Source organism: Coturnix japonica, chromosome Z (assembly GCF_054131305.1).
Source record: "Coturnix japonica strain WE chromosome Z, WE-NBRP24, whole genome shotgun sequence".
NCBI classification, from domain to species: domain Eukaryota; kingdom Metazoa; phylum Chordata; class Aves; order Galliformes; family Phasianidae; genus Coturnix; species Coturnix japonica.
In genome coordinates, this window is record NC_140702.1 from 28,529,229 (window position 1) to 28,550,613 (window position 21,385).

Sequence of the window (21,385 nt, forward strand, 5' to 3'; positions counted from 1 at the left end):
GGCAGGGGGATGCTGGGGATGCTGCTGTTCTAGCGGATCCTGGATCCCTTATAAAGGTGTCAGGATGGACAGCCCGGCTGAAGAGCCTTTCTACTAATGCACTCAGCCTGAGTGACAAGCAGGAGGAACTGGAAACTGTGATGCACTCGGAAAGTTATGACATTGTTGCTATCACAGAAACGTGGTGGGATGACTCCCACAATTTGGATACTGCCATCGACAGCTATAGACTCTTTAGGAGAGATAGGCAAGGTAGGAAGGGGGGGGGGAGTTGTTCTCTATGTCAGAGATTGGATAAACTGTGAGGAGCTCCCTATGAGAAACAGGAACAGGTTGAGAGCTTGTGGGTTAGGATTAGAGATGGGACTAATAAAGGCCAGCTGGTACTAGGTGTATACTACAGGCTACCTGATCAAGGGGAGGCTGTTGACGAGGCTTCCTTGCTCCAGATGTGTGAGGCGTCTGGCTCACAGGCTCCTGTCCTGGTGGGGGACTTCAACCATCTGGGCATCTGTTGGAAAAACCACACGGTGAGCTGCAAGAGCTCCAGAAGGCTCTTGGAATCCATTGATGATAGCTTTCTGGTTCAGGTATTGGACAGACCGACCAGAGGTGAAGTGTTGCTGGACCTGCTGCTCACCAACGCTGAGGAGATCATCAAAGGCATCAAGGTTGGAGGCTGCCTGGGCTCCAGCGACCATGCCGTGGTTGAGTTTGTGATCTCAAGCGATGTGGGCCTGGCAAAGAGCAGGACCAGGACGCTGAACTTTAGAAGAGCAGACTTCAAGCTACTCAATGGATTGCTGGCCAAGATCCCCTGGCTCCCTGCCCTCAAAGACAAGGACGTTGAGGAGAGCTGGCTGCTCTTCAAGGATGCCCTCCTGGAAGCACAAGAGGTGTCCATTCCCCTGAATAAGAAAGTGGGCAGGCAAGGTAGGAAACCGGCATGGCTCAGCGAGGACCTGCTGAGAGAACTGAGGGCGAAGAAAGGGGTGTACAAGCTCTGGAAACAAGGCTGTGTCACCTGGGAAGAATACAGGGGTGCCATCCAGACTTGCAGACAAGGGATCAGGGAAGCCAAGGCGCAGGCAGAACTGAACATGGCGAGGGACATGAAAAACAATAAGAAAACCTTCTACAGGTACATTGGCCAGAAGAGACAGGCCAAAACGGGCGTACCTGCTTTGGTAAATTTAAAAGGAGAACTGGCTTCAACAGATGAAGAGAAAGCTGAGGTGCTGAATGAGTTCTTCACCTCAGTCTTCACTGGTGGCCAGGATTCTAGTCTTTTTCACGACCCTAAGCCCTGCATCCCCAAACCTCTATGTGGGGACAAAGGAGGTAAATCCCTCCCCACTGTAAGGGTAGAGCAAGTCTGAGAGTGCCTCCTTAGAATGAATGAGTACAAGTCTATGGGGCCAGATGGCGTGCATCCCAGGGTCCTGAAGGAGCTGGCTGAGGTGGTTGCCGAGCCGCTCTCCACCATTTTTGAGAAGTCGTGGCTGTCAGGTGAGGTCCCGGACGATTGGTGGAAGGGTCACGTCACTCCCATATACAAGAAGGGGAGCAGGGAGGACCCGGGGAAATACAGGCTGGTGAATCTCACCTCCGTGCCTGGGAAGATTATGGAACAGATCCCCCTGGACGACATGCTCGATCACATAAAGAATGAGCATGTGATCCGAGACAGCCAGCACAGCTTCACCAGGGGAAGGTCATGCTTAACTAATCTTGTGGCCTTCTATGATGGAGTGACGGCATTAGTGGACGAAGGGAAGGCGGCCGATGTCATTTACCTGGACCTGAGCAAGGCCTTTGACATGGTCCCCCACCACATCTTCATCTCCAAATTGGAGGGAAGTGGGTTTGATGGGTGGACAACTAGATGGATAAGCAATTGGTTGAATGGCCGCAGACAGAGGGTGGTGGTCAATGGCTCTATGTCCAAGTGGAGGCCGGTAACGAGCGGTCTCCCTCAAGGGTCTGTTTTGGGACCGGTGCTCTTTTACATCTTTATTAATGACATTGATGAGGGAATGGAGTGCACCCTCAGCAAGTTTGCTGACCACAGCAAGCTGAGTGGTGCGGTAATACGGTGGAAGGAAGGGATGCCATTCAGAGGAACCTCAACAGTCTGGAAAGCTGGGCTCGGGTGAACCTAATGAGGTTCAACACAGCAAAGTGCAAGGTTTTGCACTTGGGCCGGAAGAACCCTAGTCACCTGTACAGGCTGAGAGGAGTGGTCCTTGAGTGCAGCTCGGCAGAGAAGGAGCAGGGGGTCCTGATGGACGAAAGACTCAACATGAGCCAGCAGTGCGCTCTAGCAGCTCGGATAGCAAATGGGATCCTGGACTCCATCAGGAGAGGGGTTGTCGGCAGGGATAGGGAGGTGATTGTCCCTCTCTACTCTGCTCCTGTGAGGCCCCATCTGGAGTACTGTGTCCAGGTGTGGAGCCCTGAGTACAAGAAAGACATAGAGATTTTGGAAAGGGTCCAGAGGAGGGCCACGAAGATGATCAGAGAGCTGGAGCATCTCCCCTATGAGGACAGGCTGAGGGAGTTGGGCTTGTTCAGCCTAGAGAAGAGAAGGTTGCGGGGTGACCTCATTGCAGCCTTTCAATACCTGAAGGGCTGACAATAGCAGGACTAGGGGAATTGGTTTTAAGTTAAAAGAGGGAAGATTTAGGTTGGATGTTAGGGGGAAATTCTTCACTGGGAGAGTGGTTAGGCCCTGGAAAAGGCTACCCAGGGAGCTTGTGGATGCCCTGTCCTTGGAGGTGTTCAAGACCAGGTTGGACGGGGCCCTGGGCAACCTGATCTAGTAAATGTGTTTTTGGTGGCCCTGCCAGGAAGAGTGTTGGAACTACATGATCCGTGATGTCCCTTCTAACCAGGGTCATTCTGTGTGATTCTGTGTGTGATTCTGTGTAAGCAGAGCACATTGTAAAGATGCGGTTGCGCTTGACTGGTGGAGATGACCCACCTCATGCCCTGCATAGAAGTAAAGCTGTGCCTCCCGTCTCCACATTTCCCTTTGCAGTGTGCTGTGGGAGGTCCCAAGGGAGAGGTAGCAGCAGCATGGGAGGCCTCCAGGCCCAGCAGAGGTCAGACCTGCCCTGTGCACGGCGCAGACGGATGCACTGGTGGCAACATGAATAATTTTTATGGAATTTTATTGGGGAATCAATTCTTAGGAAGGGTGGATAAGGGTAGGACAAGGGGAAATGGTTTCAGGTTAAGGGAGGGAAGATTTAGGATGGATGTCAGGGGGAAGTTCTGTACTATGAGAGTGGTGAGGTGGGGGAACAGGTTGCCCAGTGAGGCTGTGGATGCCTCACCCTGTAGGTGTTCAAGGCCAGGTGGATGGGGCCCTGGGCAGCCTGGTCTAATAAATATGGAGGTTGGTGGCCCTGCCTGTGGCAGGGAGGGATGAAGATTGTTGATGTTTGTGGCCCCTTCCAACATGGGCCATTCTGCAGCTCTGGTCTGACGCAGTCCGAGCCCCTGAGGGCTGGTTGTGGCCCAGCAGCAGGCACGGCCGTGTTCTGGCCAGCTGCTGGGGCGGTGTCCTATTGCCGCCTGCGGGGTGGCCTCTTGGCAGGAGGTGCAGAGTCCTCAGCGGTGTGAGTCCTCCTCCTCTTCGGAGCTCGACGAGGCGCCCTGCGTGAGCGCTCCCTGCCCGTGCTGGCACTGGAGGGACCTGGCACTGCCTCCCCCGGCTCCTCTTGGGCGGCTTCTTGGGCCACGTCCACCGGAGCCGGGTTGGATGGAGGCTGGCTGGGTCCCTCACAAATGGCACAGGTTGAAGGGCCAGGAAGCTCCTCCTCCACATTGCCTTCCCAGGTGCTGCTGGAGGGCTGTGGCTCAGGAAGGTGTGCTGGGGAGGCATCTGCTCTGTGGGCTGCTGCAGGGCTGCTCTCCTGCCCTGTGGATGCATGGGAGGCATCCTGGGCAGGCTGATGTTGCTGCTCCCTGCCGCACAGCTGCGCAGCTCGGACAGCGAGCCATCGTGTAAATCTGGCAGCCTGGCTTTGCAGGGAGCTGATCAGCCGCGCAGTCATCGCTGCCTCGTCCAGGCCAAAGAAGGACAGGCCTGAGCTGAGAAGGCGCTGTACTGCAGATGCTGCCCCGTGGTCAGCCCCAAAGAGCTGCCTCAGCTCCTGCCGCAGCCAGGGTAGCACGGGCTGGAACACAGATGGGGGCTGGAGGAATGGGGCCGCCCTACTGCGCATCTGGCGTCGTTGGCGTCTTCTGGCCCTCCTACGCTGTCTGAGGACCAATTCTTCATAGCTGATGTCTGCCTCCACAAAGTGCAGAATGAACATCACCCTGCCTCTGCACAGGGGGCACTTGCGCCTTCTCCGGACACACCGCCGGATGCAGCGAAAGCAAAACCGGTGCATGCACGGCATTACATGGCTGGCATCAGTCACGCTGTCCAGGCAAATGGGGCAGCGATGATCCAGCTCAGCAGCCATGCTGTCCAGCTGCGATGGTCTACAGGATAGTGCAGGGGATGAGGGGCTGCTCCTCACCACGCTGCTGCAGCAGCAGGGGTCACACTAGGAAAGGAAGAGAGGCCACAGTCACTCGCTGAGCCCGGCAGGGAAGGAACAAGTGCCCACGTCCCTTGCCAAGTGCCCAATTCCCTCCCTCCCAGCTGCCCAGGGTGAGGTGTCCCCTTACCGGCTCCCTTTGCTGCTGGGGTCTTCTGAGTGCCCCGGCTGCCTGAGCCAGGCAGGTCGGGGAAGAAGCTCCGGTGGCTCTGGGGACGAGCACTGAGAGCGGCTGTCAGCAGCTCCCAGAACACGAGACCAGCACCAAGGCAAGACTTGCCGCTCGCTCCAAACCTCACAGACACGCTCGGCTGGAGTTCAGGCACAAGCCAGACTGAGAGAGAGACTCTGTGGCCCGGCTACAAGCAGTGAGGGCCAGGACGTCACAATCCACCTTAGTGACGTGCTGCGTGTGTCACTGCCAGTGACATCACAATGGGCCATCATCATCTGCTGCACTCCAACCACAGCAATGGCGCTCATCTTTTCCACAGTGTCTCTTTCCACTTTATTATCCAACATCCATATTGAAACTTGCCTGCTTTCTGGCCAGTGGATTGTTACTGGAAATGTACTGAATGCGCATCTTAGAATATAAAAAGGCTTGCTTAGAAGAATGAGAGTGAGAGATACATTATGAGAGAGATACATTATGATCATGTTCATCACAGAAGTAAATAAATCCAGAAACTGGAGCATAGGAAGATCCACACAAATATGCACAGGAACTTGTTTATGGTGAGGGTGACAGAGCACTGGAACAGGCTGCCCGGGGGGTTGTGGAGTCTCCTTCTCTGGAGATATTCAAGGACCGTCTGGACACTTAGCTGTGCAAGGAAGAGGGCAAAATAAGGGCCACTGGGGTTGAACGGGTCATTCAAGGGACTGTACCAGACTCTGTGGGCAATGATGGCAGACTGCAAAGGGAGGGAGTAGGGCAGGGGGATGCTGGGGATGCTGCTGTTCTAGCGGATCCTGGATCCCTTATAAAGGTGTCAGGATGGACAGCCCGGCTGAAGAGCCTTTCTACTAATGCACTCAGCCTGAGTGACAAGCAGGAGGAACTGGAAACTGTGATGCACTCGGAAAGTTATGACATTGTTGCTATCACAGAAACGTGGTGGGATGACTCCCACAATTTGGATACTGCCATCAACAGCTATAGACTCTTTAGGAGAGATAGGCAAGGTAGGAAGGGGGGGGGGAGTTGTTCTCTATGTCAGAGATTGGATAAACTGTGAGGAGCTCCCTATGAGAAACAGGAACAGGTTGAGAGCTTGTGGGTTAGGATTAGAGATGGGACTAATAAAGGCCAGCTGGTACTAGGTGTATACTACAGGCTACCTGATCAAGGGGAGGCTGTTGACGAGGCTTCCTTGCTCCAGATGTGTGAGGCGTCTGGCTCACAGGCTCCTGTCCTGGTGGGGGACTTCAACCATCTGGGCATCTGTTGGAAAAACCACACGGTGAGCTGCAAGAGCTCCAGAAGGCTCTTGGAATCCATTGATGATAGCTTTCTGGTTCAGGTATTGGACAGACCGACCAGAGGTGAAGTGTTGCTGGACCTGCTGCTCACCAACGCTGAGGAGATCATCAAAGGCATCAAGGTTGGAGGCTGCCTGGGCTCCAGCGACCATGCCCTGGTTGAGTTTGTGATCTCAAGCGATGTGGGCCTGGCAAAGAGCAGGACCAGGACGCTGAACTTTAGAAGAGCAGACTTCAAGCTACTCAATGGATTGCTGGCCAAGATCCCCTGGCTCCCTGCCCTCAAAGACAAGGACGTTGAGGAGAGCTGGCTGCTCTTCAAGGATGCCCTCCTGGAAGCACAAGAGGTGTCCATTCCCCTGAATAAGAAAGTGGGCAGGCAAGGTAGGAAACCGGCATGGCTCAGCGAGGACCTGCTGAGAGAACTGAGGGCGAAGAAAGGGGTGTACAAGCTCTGGAAACAAGGCTGTGTCACCTGGGAAGAATACAGGGGTGCCATCCGGACTTGCAGACATGGGATCAGGGAAGCCAAGGCGCAGGCAGAACTGAACTTGGCGAGGGACATGAAAAACAATAAGAAAACCTTCTACAGGTACATTGGCCAGAAGAGACAGGCCAAAACGGGCGTACCTGCTTTGGTAAATTTAAAAGGAGATCTGGCTTCAACAGATGAAGGGAAAGCTGAGGTGCTGATTGCGTTCTTCACCTCAGTCTTCACTGGTGGCCAGGATTCTAGTCTTTTTCACGTCCCTAAGCCCTGCCTTTGACATGGTCCCCCACCAGATCTTCATCTCCAAATTGGAGGGAAGTGGGTTTGATGGGTGGACAACTCGATGGATAAGCAATTGGTTGAATGGCCGCAGACAGAGGGTGGTGGTCAATGGCTCTATGTCCAGGTGGAGGCCGGTAACGAGCGGTGTCCCTCAAGGGTTTATCTTGGGACTGGTGCTCTTTAACATCTACATTAATGACATTGATGAGGGAATGGAGTGCACCCTCAGCAAGTTTGCTGACCACAGCAAGCTGAGTGGTGCGGTAATACGGTGGAAGGAAGGGATGCCATTCAGAGGAACCTCAACAGTCTGGAAAGCTGGGCTCGGGTGAACCTAATGAGGTTCAACACAGCAAAGTGCAAGGTTTTGCACTTGGGCCGGAAGAACCCTAGTCACCTGTACAGGCTGAGAGGAGTGGTCCTTGAGTGCAGCTCGGCAGAGAAGGAGCAGGGGGTCCTGATGGACGAAAGACTCAACATGAGCCAGCAGTGCGCTCTGGCAGTCCGTAAAGCAAATGGGATCCTGGACTCCATCAGGAGAGGGGTTGTCAGCAGGGATAGGGAAGTGATTGCCCCTCTCTACTCAGCTCTTCTGAGGCCTCATCTGGAGTACTGTGTCCAGCTGTGGAGCCCTGAGTACAAGAAAGACATGGAGATTTTGGAAAGGATCCAGAGGAGGGCCACGAAGATGATCAGGCGGCTGGAGCACCTCCCCTATGAGGACAGGCTGAGGGAGTTGGGCTTGTTCAGCCTAGAGAAGAGAAGGTTGCGGGGTGACCTCATTGCAGCCTTTCAAAACTTGAAGGGCTGACAATAGCAGGACTAGGACAAATGGTTTTAAGTTAAAAGAGGGAAGATTTAGGTTGGATGTTAGGGGGAAATTCATCACTGGGAGAGTGGTTAGGCCCTGGAAAAGGCTACCCAGGGAGCTTGTGGATGCCCTGTCCTTGGAGGTGTTCAAGACCAGGTTGGACGGGGCCCTGGGCAACCTGATCTAGTAAATGTGTTTTTGGTGGCCCTGCCAGGAAGAGTGTTGGAACTACATGATCCGTGATGTCCCTTCTAACCAGGGTCCAAGGCGCTGTACTGCAGATGCCCCGTGGTCAGCCCCAAAGAGCTGCCTCAGCTCCTGCCACAGCCAGGGCAGCAGGAGCTGGGACACAGATTGGGGCTGGAGGAGTGGGGCCGCCCTGTGTGCCCTAGTGCGCACCCAGCGTTGTCGACGTGCTCTTCTGGCCCTTGGCTCTTACTGTCGGAGGACAAACTCTTCAAAGCAGCTGTCAGCACGCACCGAGTGCCTGATGGACATCATCCTGCCTCTGCACAGGGGGCACTTGCGCCTCCTCTGGACCCAGCGCCGGACACAGCCAAAGCAAAACCGGTGCATGCACAGCATTACATAGCTGTCATCAGTCACGCTGAAGAGTGAGCAAAGCCTCAAAATGGTGGTAAGGTAACATTTTGCTATAGAAAGGGAAAGGGGAACTTCACAGAAACCAAGACAAAGGGTAACTGTACATTTAAAAGTGCAGGGAAAGGGGGAATTACAGACACTTAGTCAAAATAAAGCCAGAGAAGAGGGCAATAAAGATAAGAAGAAACTGTCCGGAGACCTCTGACAAGAAGGATTAGATCCCCCCCCCCCCCCGGGCAAGATGATGCCGACATGGGAGAACAATAACAGCAGATAACACCAAGAAGAAAACAGAAGAAGAATTTCACCCCAAAACATCGGCAAGGGTCACGGGGAATGGTGTCAGGGGGAATGAGGGAATGGGGTCGCAGGGAACGGGGCCATAGGGAATGTAATGAATATGTAATCAAACTGAGGAGGAGACTATTGATTATGTATTAGCTTAACCTATATCTGTAACACACTTTTCTCTTTACGGTGTGCAAGTTTGGAGGAGCTATCCCCCTTGCACCCGGCGCTGCGCAACGCTGGAATAAACATACCTGCTTTATAACCCATCTCTGGATTATAGAGTTTGATTCCGCAAGTCAATTTGGCACCCCAGATGGGACCCTCTCTGTTCGGCTGCAGGACCAGCTGAGAAGGGGGACGCCTTTGGCGCGCCCCGAGATTTCTCGGAAGGACTCCCCTCCTTCATCTGATCACTGCAGGAGCAGACAAGAACCATCTATCGGCGGACCAGGTATGTGAAATGGGGGACCCGTAAGTCGTGAGGAGACGTCCTACGCAGGGCACAGTGGAGTCGGCGTGCTCCCCCCCAAGGGACGTGAGCTCACGGGTTAGGTTAGGTTGCCGGCTGGGTTAGGACTCCCTAGGGAGTGCCTACAAAGGGGCCAGTAAGTCGTACGCATGGTAAAAGAGCTATTGCTCACATTCAGGTGATTGCTAATTGGGCAGAGCTTGTCTGCTCTCTGGTACAGGGTGATTTGGGTAATCCTGGGATAATTGGTATCGTACAGCGCTGTTTATATAGGTGACCTAAGTCAACAACTAGCACCGGTGTTCTTAACATCTTTGGTTAAGCTTAACAAATGATATATTGTAATTCTGTTTGAATTGTCGTGTGAGTGTGGTGTGAGTGAGACGCAGCACAGCTGCGGGGCGAGTGCGGAGTCCCGACCCGCGGTTCCGTTCTCCCGCAAGGGAAACGGCCGGGGACGGACGAAGCGAAAGTTGTCTCCAATACTTGTTTATCTATGTTTTAATACGTGTTTATTTTGTATTATTAATTACTGGTTTTTGTAAAGTATGTGGTCATAAGTCATAACAATGCTGTTGTGTCAGAAGTGGTTTTACTTATAAAAGAATACGGTGGTTTATATTAAGTTACAATGGGAAAATCACAGAGCAAAGAGGTCCCTGCGCGCTCACCCCTGGGGTGTATACTGGCACATTGGCGAGATATCGCTGGGGAACCAGGAGGAACCCTGAGCCGAAAAAAAAAAAAATTCTGATTAAATATTGTAATCAGTGGTGGTTGATTTATAAGCTAGAGGACAGGGACAATGAACATATAGAGGAATGTCTGTGTGGAATGAGCATCAAGCCATTTATGTGATACTGTGTTCTGCCTGCGAAGAGGTGTAAGGGAGGTGGGTCAGTCAGTGCTGGCTCTGTGGCGAGAGGTGTATAACTGAACGATATGGATTGCTAAGGGAAAGTTATAAGGTAGTAAGAGTGTTTATGGAAACTGAAGAACTGTGTTGTTTGATTTGTGGGTTTTGAAGGGAATGGGACAAACTGTTTGGCTGGTATAAGAAAGTGTAGTTGTTAATGTCATACGGAAGTATTGTTGAGGGTACGTGGAAGTGTAAATGAGGGTACAAATAGTGGAATAGTGTACAGAGGAAAAAGGGTTAAAGAGAAAGTGAGTTTATCTGTGCTGGCATGAGAACAACCCCCCCGCACCGTTCCCCTGCAATCAGAACTCTCAGAGTGGGAGAGGGAGCCAGGGTCAGAGACTGCTGCTGTAAACAGCAAAGGGGAAGGTGGAGAGGACAGGGCACTGGAAGTGAGAATAGCCTTCATGTGCAGAGATCTGGGAAATCTGAAATCTGGGCAGCACTGGATGGCTCTGGAGAGGAGGTGAAATGTAATGATTAGAGTTTGGAAAGTGAGAAAGTTTGGGAAGGACAAAAGTTGAGGAAGGCAAAGATAAAAACAGGGATGTCAGGTCTGAAGAGAGGTGTACAATAAGAAGAAAACAAACAAACAACAACAACAAATAACAAAACAAACACCTGATTGAGAATCAGAGATGTTCAGGGAATTGAGAATAATAACAGCTGTTACTGTTGTGGTGCTAGAGTAGGGCCATAGGACCCAGGGATCCCCCACGAGGAAAGGGGGGGGAGGGAGGCTTGAGGAGCCCAGGGAGGGCTCTGCCCCGCTGGAATGAAAGCAGTGTGCAAATGCAGTGGGACACTGGTAGAGAAATCCGACCAAGCTGAGTGAGAAGGAATTGCCTCTGATTGCAGAACTGAACAATGAGAACTTGGGAAGTTAACCCTAGCAGATACACCGATGAAACTGCAGCTAAGGAAGCAGGATAAAGTAGTTCATTTTCTGATGGATATGGGAGCTTCTTACTACCCATAGATGGTTTTGTAACAGTAGTAGGTGCTACTGCCCAACAAGAAAAGGCTTACTTTTGGAATTAATTAAATATAAGCTAAGAAAACAAGTAGGAATACAGAAATTCTTGTACCTGTCAGGTTACCCTGGCAAGAAATTTAATAAAACTGGAGCTAAGGGTCAAACAATATTGGCTGATTAAGAATTGTAAGTCTGACTATTAACACAAACTGGGAAAAACAATGTTATACCCCCAGGAGCCACAGCAATCTCAATTAAGACACACTTAGGGGTGTGGGCATCAGGGCCAAAAATTAAGCCCTAAATACAAGTTAAAAGCAAGAGCTCACCCACTCAGGGTAAAGTGGTGCCCTTTGAGGATATGTGACTGTAGAAGGACAAAAGAAATAATAGATAATTTTTTGAGTTTGAATTACTAATTGAATGGGAATCCAAGTACAAAACTCCAATTTTGCCAATTTGCTAGCTTTTCGGATAGCAAGTGCTTTAGTTTGGTAGAAGACATGAGGACAAGTAATGGAATTGTTGAATGGATACACTCAGTGATGGAAAATCCATGCACTTTATCAACCAAGTTAAGGAATGAATAGGTGGAGTTTGCCTTCTGGATTTGAGGGATGTCTCTTCTGCCTGGTTTGACTAAAGGAAGCCTAAGGTTATTTGCCTTTGAATAGGAAAACCCTAATAGAGGGAGAAGAGACTCAGTTAACCTGGACAGTGTTACCCAGGGTTGTGAGAACAGCTTAATGATCTTTGAGAACTGGTCAACTCATGAGCCTGAGACCTGGGATCCTCCATCCTAGGGTGGAACTTTACTGGAGCATGTGGATGCCACAGCAACAAAAGGACTGTGTACAATAGACTGAGAGTTTGCTGAGTTTCTTGGTTTACAGAAAGCACAAATAACTCAGAAATTACAGCTGGACTTTGGACCTTAAGGACTGCCAGGAAAGAAGCCATCTGCTAAGCCCCTGAGCTGCAAACTGCCAAGGAACTCCATACGTTCCCAGGAATGACAGGAGGGTGCTGACCATGGATACACAGCTACGGACTGATGGTAAACCTCAAACAGCTTGAAGTGAGTAAGGGATGGTGCCTGAGGGCAGTGGCTGCACTGGTGTTCAATATTCAAGAAGCCTATAAATCTACACTGGGCCAAAGGACACCAGTTTTAATATCTCATACAGTGTTTACTGTATTGGAGGCAAAAGGGGGACATTAGTTCATTGGCTCTCACCCCAAAGATTCCTGAAATACCAGGCCATCCTGGTAGAGCAAGATGATGTAGAAATAATTGTGACTAATTGTGACCCAGTATCTTTCCTTAGCGGAACTCCCGGAGAACCAGTATTACATGACTGCTTTGAATCAACTGAAGCTGCACATTCCAGCCGGTCAGTCGAACCTGAAGGACGAACCCTTAGAAGATGCAGAAGACACCTGGGTTACCAGCAGCTGCAGTTTTATGAGACAAGGAGACTGTAAGGCAGGACATGCAGTAACTGCTACTGACCAGGTAATCGAAGCACAACCACCAGCTGTGGGGACTTCCCCTCAGAAGGCTGAAATAACTGCCTTGACAAGAGCTTCAATCATATGGACAGATGCTAAATATGTGCCACACGCTCATAGTACCATCTGAAAAGAGCAAGGATTGCTCACACACAAGGAAAACAGCCTGATTTAAATCTACCAATGGTTATTATATGTTGTAAAAGACATCAGAAATGTAACACTGTACAGGAAACAGAAAATAAGATAATAGATCAGGTGGCAGAACAGGCAGTTGAAGAGGGCTTCAATTCCAGACGGTAAACTTAAAATCTCTGAAGCCAAGTCAAAACCTGTAAAATATTCTAAAGAGAACAGGAGTCCAATTAATGATTTAGAAAGGAATAGAGCAAGTTGACAGATGGGTGCATGCCCAAATGGACATTGTTATGCCCTTTAGTATTTTATGGAAATTGGTTATAAAGGAAGATAAGAGAATATATTGGGCAAACTAACACTACAAAGTACAGTCCCAGTACCAGGAACAGGGCACAAGTGGGCCTCACGGGAGAGGGCCTTCCAGGGCAACAATGGCAAATTGATTTCACAGAACTCCCAAGAAAAGGGGGGTATTGCTGTATGAAAATTTCTGTAACCTTAGAAACAATTGAGGATGCTGCTGCAGATGCCTGATGGACAATCCAAAAGGAGGTATCCTGTTTATCCAAAGATGCATTGCAACATGGAGTAGGCAGGGATAACACCGATTGGGGAATAGTTTTCTCTGGACCATGGGATAAACTTACTAGTTGCCAAATTTAGGATGACTGAAACAGTTTTTCTTAGCCTGCGTCACCTTGCTATTCTTGGTGTGTTTTACTTGTGTTGTTATAAGATGCCTTTTGTGTCTGCACCAAGGTACTGGAAGGGAATACGAGGTTTGGAAGAGACATGAGCTGAGACAAAAGGTAGAGAGCGGAGCCTATTTTGAGACCCATTAAGAATCTAGCAGGTAAAAGACTGCTAGATTAAAGAAAAGGGGGGAATTGAAGAGTGAGCAAAGCCTCAAAATGGTGGTAAGGTAACATTTTGCTATAGAAAGGGAAAGGGGAACTTCACAGAAACCAAGACAAAGGGTAACTGTACATTTAAAAGTGCAGGGAAAGGGGGAATTACAGACACTTAGTCAAAATAAAGCCAGAGAAGAGGGCAATAAAGATAAGAAGAAACTGTCCGGAGACCTCTGACAAGAAGGATTAGATCCCCCCCCCTGGGCAAGATGATGCCGACATGGGAGAACAATAACAGCAGATAACACCAAGAAGAAAACAGAAGAAGAATTTCACCCCAAAACATCGGCAAGGGTCACGGGGAATGGTGTCAGGGGGAATGAGGGAATGGGGTCGCAGGGAACGGGGCCATAGGGAATGTAATGAATATGTAATCAAACTGAGGAGGAGACTATTGATTATGTATTAGCTTAACCTATATCTGTAACACACTTTTCTCTTTACGGTGTGCAAGTTTGGAGGAGCTATCCCCCTTGCATCCGGCGCTGCGCAACGCTGGAATAAACATACCTGCTTTATAACCCATCTCTGGATTATAGAGTTTGATTCCGCAAGTCAACGCTGTCCAGGCAAACTGTGCAGCGACAGTCCAGCTCAGTAGCCATGCTGTCCAGCTGCAATGATAACAGGAAAGTGCAGGGGATGAGGGGCTGCTCCTCATGCCACTGCTGCAGCAGCAGGGGTCACGCTAGGAAAGGAAGAGAGGCCACGGTCAGTCGCTGAGCCCGGCAGGGGAGGAACAAGTGCCCACGTCCCTTGCCAAGGAAACCCTCCCAGCTGCCCAGGGTGAGGTGTCCCCTTACCGGCTCCCTTTGCTGCTGGGGTCTTCTGAGTGCCCCGGCTGCCTGAGCCAGGCAGGTCGGGGAAGAAGCTCCGGTGGCTCTGGGGACGAGCACTGAGAGCAGCTGTCAGCAGCTCCCAGAACACGAGACCAGCACCAAGGCAAGACTTGTCGCTCGCTCCAAACCTCACAGACACGCTCGGCTGGAGTTCAGGCACAAGCCAGACTGAGAGACTCTGTGGCCCGGCTACAAGCAGTGAGGGCCAGGGAGCTTAATTCACATTAGTGACGTGCTGTGTGTGTCACCGCTCCTCACGTAGGCGTAATGGTGCCAGTGACATCACCACTGGCAATCATCATCTGCAGCAATCTCAACCCAGCAATGGCTTCCAGATTCTCAAGAGTGCCTTGGTCCGTTCCATTCCCTGTATTACATCTGCTCACTGCTGGCATTTTGTAGCAGCATCTGAGGCTTTGATTGACTCTTCCCACTTTGCTCCAGCTGTGACAAATTTACTGGTCTTCTGTCATTCATGTGATTTCTCCTTTCTCATTCCTATCGTTTCTCTCACAGCTCTGACATTTACACAAAGCCTTTTTAATGAAATTATCTGGTTGAGCTCCCAACTGAGAATCACATCCTCAGTTCCACACGCCCTCCAAGAGGTGAGCTAACTGTCCACATCCTTTTCTTTCCTTTTCAAAGCTCACACTTCAACTCCTGTCTCATGGTATTTAACTGCAAAGCCCCAGCAGCAATCTCTCTTATTGTAGTCCTTAGATCTGAGTTCTGCCAAAAAAGGACACAATTAATAACTTTACTTTGAGGCCATGATGAATGAGAGGACCACGATGCATGTTCTCACTTCTCAGAAGCAAACTCGAGCATGACCAGGAAACAGATTGCAATAGAAGCACACAGCCCTTCTTACTCATTCGCTGACCGATATAACACGGAGATTGACATCCTCAGGCTGAAGCGTGTAGGCACTGGTGCACTGCAGGAAGCAGAAGTTTGGATTGATGGGCTTTACAATCTGATGTACCTGGTGCACTGTGTTCATCAACTGCATCCTGCTGGAAATCACCATTGGGCGTCCTAGCCATCAAAAAATAAATAAATAAATAAAGGTTTTGCCAAGATTACAAGTTTCGATCCCTAAGAAATCTGCACAAGCATAATTTATGTTCCTATAGTAAATGTATTTGGTTGAACTAAAAAAGGAAGATTGGTGATTTTTTTTTTTCCTGGAAATCAAACTGAGGGAATATAGAATAGCTGAACAGGTGAGACACTGTGAAGCCAGTGAAGTTTACTAAGACTGGGTACCCCAGTAGATGAAAAACAGGGAAGTTCTAGATAACGTCCAATGCATGGCCTCAAAGATGATGACAGGCCTGCACCATCTCCTCTATGAGGACGGGCTGAGAGACCTGGGGCTGCTCAGCCTGGAGAAGGCTAAGAGGGGATCAAGTGAAAATGGGCACAAGACAAGTAGATGGGGCCAAGCTCACTTCAGTGGTGCCCAATGACAGAATAAATGGGCACAAAGCAGAACATCAGAAATTCCATTTGAGCACAAAGAAAAACTTCTTTACTGAGATTGTGACAGAGCAGTTGATCAGGCTGCTCGGAGAGGCTGTGTAGTCTCCTTCTCTGGAGATACTGAAAACCTACCTGGTTATTTTCCTTTGCAACCTGCTGAAGTGAATGTGCTCTAGCAGGCTGCTGGACTCCGTGACCTTCAGCGGTTCCCTCCAGCCCCCACAACTATTGTAACTCTGCAAAGACTGTTCAAAAGATGATGCTTACCTTTCTTTGCAGTCTTCTCCAAATATGGAAAATTGTTGGTATCTCCTGACCCTACTTTGAAAAATGGAACATCCAGTTCATGAAGAAATTCCACAGCCATCTGAAAGAAAACAAATAAAAGAAATAAATGAAAATCACTGTTTTTCAACATTCTGCTTCAGCTGCGTTAAGGACAGACAAGAACCATCAACAAGCCAACCCTGCAAAATAGCAAAAGCAAAGTTTAATTAAATAGGGCATGTATACAAAACCCTCAAAGTCTACTAGTTCCGAACAGAGAAGGTACAAAAGAGAAGGAAAGGTAGGTCAAATAAATGCAGAGCAGATGCTTCAAGAGACTGGTCTTAAGGCTGACAGTTAGGAAAACTCTGGGTCAGACAAATGACTAGATTTCAAGATCGACACTGACAACATGGCTGGATTTTTCTGTCAGATGCCTTTACAACAACGGTGTTGTAAAAATGCCTTCTACAAACACTAAACCTGGATCTCTGAAACTGCTTTCAAAGTACTCTTACTACTACGGAGGAAAATAGTAAAAATATTGCTGTTTCCTTCCAAAAAATAAGTAATGTACAGATACAGCAAAAATCACATTTGCATAGTGAAAAATAAGGCTCTATCCCTCTACCTCCTGGCCACACTGTTAAAACATTGGGATCAAAAACAGAAAAATATTTCAAGTTTGAAAGTTGATAGAATTTTATTCTAACCCAAGGATTTCACAAGTTGACACTAAGTAGGGCGTACATTCCTCCTTCGAGGTAAAATGACTCTGATACTTACATAGGCATCCAAAAAACTATCGGTGGGCAAAAAGAAAACTATGAGGGATTTCCTTCTATCACTGATATGTGAAAATAAATATAAAACATGCCAATAAAGATATAGAACAAAGCCATAGGTTTAATCCAAGGAGATTGCACAAGATGACATACAACATTTAGACAAGGTATCTAATACTACTGCTCATGCGATAACTGTCTCCTGGACATTGGCAGCTTTTTCATAAGGGGTTCTGTGAGCAGGCCCAGCCTGAGCATCAAGGCTGGACCAGACACCTCCAGAGGTCCCTACTGACCTCAACCACTCTATGTAATTTCAAGCAGTAGAGACAGTGCTAGAGGGAGTGGTTCAACAGGATCCTGTTCCACCTCCGGTACATTCTGGAACAGAGCAGATGAAGAACTTACCTGTAGTCTCTGTATTTACTTCACACGTCACTTCACACAACTTCCTCATACAATTAAAGGCACATTTTAACCTCCCTGACGGACCTGGAGTTCCACAGATCACATTCAAATTACACAAGATAACAAATACTACATCAATCTATGCAACATCTGCAGAAAGCTCAAAGATCTGTGGCTAACAGAACCACTGCTAAAGTGTCAGCAGCCGCGTGAAGAAACTGCTGCTCAAAGAACGATGTCAGTACTGCTAACCGACTGATGAGGTAACAAGCCTGGGAAGCATCTCGAGAACAAAAAAGGGCTTTACCAGTGGAAACGGAACTTTACCACCACATCTCACACGCTGCAGAATGTGTGAGAACTGCTGTGAACTGCAGCAGATGAGCTGTACTTCAGTACACTGAAACAAACAGGCTGGTGGGTGACTGCCCAAAAGTTCACAGACAAAATCAGTGCATGTTTCAAGAGCAGCACAGCAACGTCAAGACCCTTCTCCATCTTGAAGGAAAAGGGAGCATAAACATTTCTGGTGTTTAGAAACATGAACTTACAGCTCATAAACAGAAATAATGGGGGAAAAAAAATAGGGAAAAGATTAGTATTAGGTAGAGGAAAGTTTATAGAGGAAAGTCTGACATATAATCAGCCACAGAGGATACACAAGCAAACAGGCAGAGCTACATCAGTCTAGTTTCCTCATTTACCAGCCCAACATCTACAAGCACCAGGTGGACCTTTTACTGTAAGAGCTTTATGGCACAACAGATGCAACAGCTGAACCTTGCATCATGCTGGTGTGGTGTATTTACCTCGTCCATGCCAGAAGCCGTGAAGAAAATCCCAACCTCTTCCGCGTACTTCTTCAGCTCCCTGTACTGGTCGTGACTGAACTCCAAGTGGCGCTTGTGCTCCCCGTAGGTCTTCCCCCACGAGTGTTTGGAGGCGTACGGCCTCTCCAAGGCTTTTTTGTTGAATTTGTATTCCAGTTCGCTCTTCTGAAACTTAGCGCAGTCTGCCCCGCACTCCTGCAAACGCAGCCGGGTCACTCCCAGGAGCAGCACAACCGACCCCATTCCGCACACGCAAAGGCCGTGCAGGCAGCACTCACCTGCAGCCCGGCACTGCCCCCATTCCCATCCGCACAGCCGGCTGCGGCACACCGACCGCCCCCCGCAGCTCCGGCACGGCGCACTCAGAGCCGCCAGCACCGCCCGCCGGCTGCCAAACGCTCTTTATGTCGCTCCCACCGCGACCTCATTCTCCAGCCGCTCACCCGCATCCAGCCCGCTCCTCCCGGGGGAAACCGGGGGCCCGCTCCCACCTCCCCGCCCGCAGCAGCTGCCCGAGCACCTTGGCCATGCGGATCATGCGCTTGGCGATGTCCAGGTCGCCCTGGTGGTTCTGCCCGATCTCCGCGATGATGAAGCAGGGATGGTCGCCGCCAATGCGGCGCCCGGGACACAGCTCCAACTCCCGCGGCATGATGGCGCCGCCGCTGCCGCCGGCTGCTCGCGACTGCGCCGACCGTCCCCGAGAGCCGGCAGCCGGCCCGATGCGCTCCGCCCGGCCAAGGGGAGGGACGGGCCGGGCCGGGCCGGTGGGTGCTTGGAGGCGGAGCCGGGAGCCGGAAAGCTGGAGAGCTGTGGGGTTGGGCTGAGGCGTGTGCGGGGGCTGAGGCCTTTGCGGCGTCCGCACGGGCGGTTTGCGGGCGATCCCCGCTTCTCCACAAGCTCCTTTTAGGGAGCTGTAGGGAGCGGTAAGGTCCCCTTGAGCCTCCTTGTGTCCGGACTGATTCTCCGTGTGCCCTCAGCTGCTCCCCACAAGGCTTGTGCTCCACATCCCTCACGGCTTCTTTGGCCTTCCCTGCTATGCTGCGTGGGCAGAGTCCATGCAGAGACTGGAGAAAAATGATAAATTAACAGAAGAAAGAGTTCCTGCGTTTGGAGATATCCACGTGGTCAACTACTCCACATCCCGACCCTTCCAGGGCAAGAGGCTTGCCTTCCTGTCTTCCTCCAGAGACTCTTTCATGCTTTGAAAAATATAACAAGTCCATGACCAAAACAAACCTGAAAAACCTTTTGGCCTCACAGTTTCACTTGTCACTTCCAAATGTTCAGGTGTGGCATAACTGGCACTTCTAAAAGACAATGAAACAGCAGGCACCTGTTGTGGAGCCAGCTGTGTAATGTTATCTCTCTCCTTCCAGTGAACGTTTGCAGGGCTGCTTTGTATTACCTGTGTGATAACTGAAAGCCAAGATTCAGATGGTGAGCAGAGGACAAGTGAGGTAGTTACCTGCTAGCTAGTGCAAGCTGCTGGAGAGCTTCAAAGCTTACTAAGTTCCATTCTTCCCTCTGTATTACTGTGAACCTACTTGCAAATCTTTTGCTGGGCATTGTCAAGAACCTCTAATGAGCAATTTTGCTTCTTCACAAGCGGAGCAGCTCAGGAAAACAAACATAGTCAAAGTGAGTGGGGGAACACCTTCACAACCAAACATTATAGACCCCGAGGCTTCTGTGCAGGTGTGGAAGACTCAGTTATGCTTGTATAAACTCCTTTGTACATCTACCAGTGGGATCAATGTGTAACAAGTAGGAGTGGAGTGAAACCTTTTAGGTTGTAAGCAGAGCACATTGTAAAGATGCGGTTGCGCTTGACTGGTGGAGATGACCCACCTCATGCCCTGCATAGAAGTAAAGCTGTGCCTCCCATCTCCACATTTCCCTTTGCAGTGTGCTGTGGGAGGTCCCAAGGGAGAGGTAGCAGCAGCATGGGAGGCCTCCAGGCCCAGCAGAGGTCAGACCTGCCCTGTGCACGGCGCAGACGGATGCACTGGTGGCAACATGAATAATTTTTATGGAATTTTATTGGGGAATCAATTCTTAGGAAGGGTGGATAAGGGTAGGACAAGGGGAAATGGTTTCAGGTTAAGGGAGGGAAGATTTAGGATGGATGTCAGGGGGAAGTTCTGTACTATGAGAGTGGTGAGGTGGGGGAACAGGTTGCCCAGTGAGGCTGTGGATGCCTCACCCTGTAGGTGTTCAAGGCCAGGTGGATGGGGCCCTGGGCAGCCTGGTCTAATAAATATGGAGGTTGGTGGCCCTGCCTGTGGCAGGGAGGGATGAAGATTGTTGATGTTTGGGGGCCCTTCCAACATGGGCCATTCTGCAGCTCTGGTCTGACGCAGTCCGAGCCCCTGAGGGCTGGTTGTGGCCCAGCAGCAGGCACGGCCGTGTTCTGGCCAGCTGCTGGGGCGGTGTCCTATTGCCGCCTGCGGGGTGGCCTCTTGGCAGGAGGTGCAGAGTCCTCAGCGGTGTGAGTCCTCCTCCTCTTCGGAGCTCGACGAGGCGCCCTGCGTGAGCGCTCCCTACCCGTGCTGGCACTGGAGGGACCTGGCACTGCCTCCCCCGGCTCCTCTTGGGCGGCTTCTTGGGCCACGTCCACCGGAGCCGGGTTGGATGGAGGCTGGCTGGGTCCCTCACAAATGGCACAGGTTGAAGGGCCAGGAAGCTCCTCCTCCACATTGCCTTCCCAGGTGCTGCTGGAGGGCTGTGGCTCAGGAAGGTGTGCTGGGGAGGCATCTGCTCTGTGGGCTGCTGCAGGGCTGCTCTCCTGCCCTGTGGATGCATGGGAGGCATCCTGGGCAGGCTGATGTTGCTGCTCCCTGCCGCAGAGCTGCGCAGCTCGGACAGCGAGCCATCGTGTAAATCTGGCAGCCTGGCTTTGCAGGGAGCTGATCAGCCGCGCAGTCAGCGCTGCCTCGTCCAGGCCAAAGAAGGACAGGCCTGAGCTGAGAAGGCGCTGTACTGCAGATGCTGCCCCGTGGTCAGCCCCAAAGAGCTGCCTCAGCTCCTGCCGCAGCCAGGGTAGCACGGGCTGGAACACAGATGGGGGCTGGAGGAATGGGGCCGCCCTACTGCGCATCTGGCGTCGTTGGCGTCTTCTGGCCCTCCTACGCTGTCTGAGGACCAATTCTTCATAGCTGATGCCTGCCTCCACAAAGTGCAGAATGAACATCACCCTGCCTCTGCACAGGGGGCACTTGCGCCTTCTCCGGACACACCGCCGGATGCAGCGAAAGCAAAACCAGTGTTTGCACGGCATGACAAAGCTGGCATCAGTCACGCTGTCCAGGCAAATGGGGCAGCG

General features: G+C 50.7%; 1 protein-coding gene across 1 annotated transcript; it reads right to left on the reverse strand.

Annotated features, from left to right (window-relative positions):
• Positions 1-15,028: 15,028 nt before the first annotated feature.
• Positions 15,029-18,747, reverse strand: LOC146753843 (N-acetylneuraminate-9-phosphate synthase-like). Its single transcript, XM_085528716.1, has 4 exons — positions 18,581-18,747; positions 18,040-18,255; positions 16,038-16,137; positions 15,029-15,323 (listed from the first exon to the last, which is right to left on the reverse strand). The coding sequence occupies exons 1-4, from the start codon at positions 18,710-18,712 to the stop codon at positions 15,157-15,159; spliced, it is 615 nt and encodes a 204-aa protein (XP_085384842.1). The 5' UTR covers positions 18,713-18,747; the 3' UTR covers positions 15,029-15,156.
• Between the last annotated feature and the right edge of the window lie 2,638 nt (positions 18,748-21,385).

What these genes read in the sequence shown, in the direction of transcription:
- LOC146753843 (XM_085528716.1), bottom strand. Translation starts at nt 18,712, where the DNA reads ATGCCGCGGGAGTTGGAGCTGTGTCCCGGGCGCCGCATTGGCGGCGAC. An exon ending in GCATGATCCGCATGGCCAAG is followed by an intron (nt 18,256 to 18,580) that starts GTGCTCGGGCAG and finishes CTGCGTTTGCAG; the next exon opens with GAGTGCGGGGCAGACTGCGC. An exon ending in CGGCTTCTGGCATGGACGAG is followed by an intron (nt 16,138 to 18,039) that starts GTAAATACACCA and finishes GTTTTCTTTCAG; the next exon opens with ATGGCTGTGGAATTTCTTCA.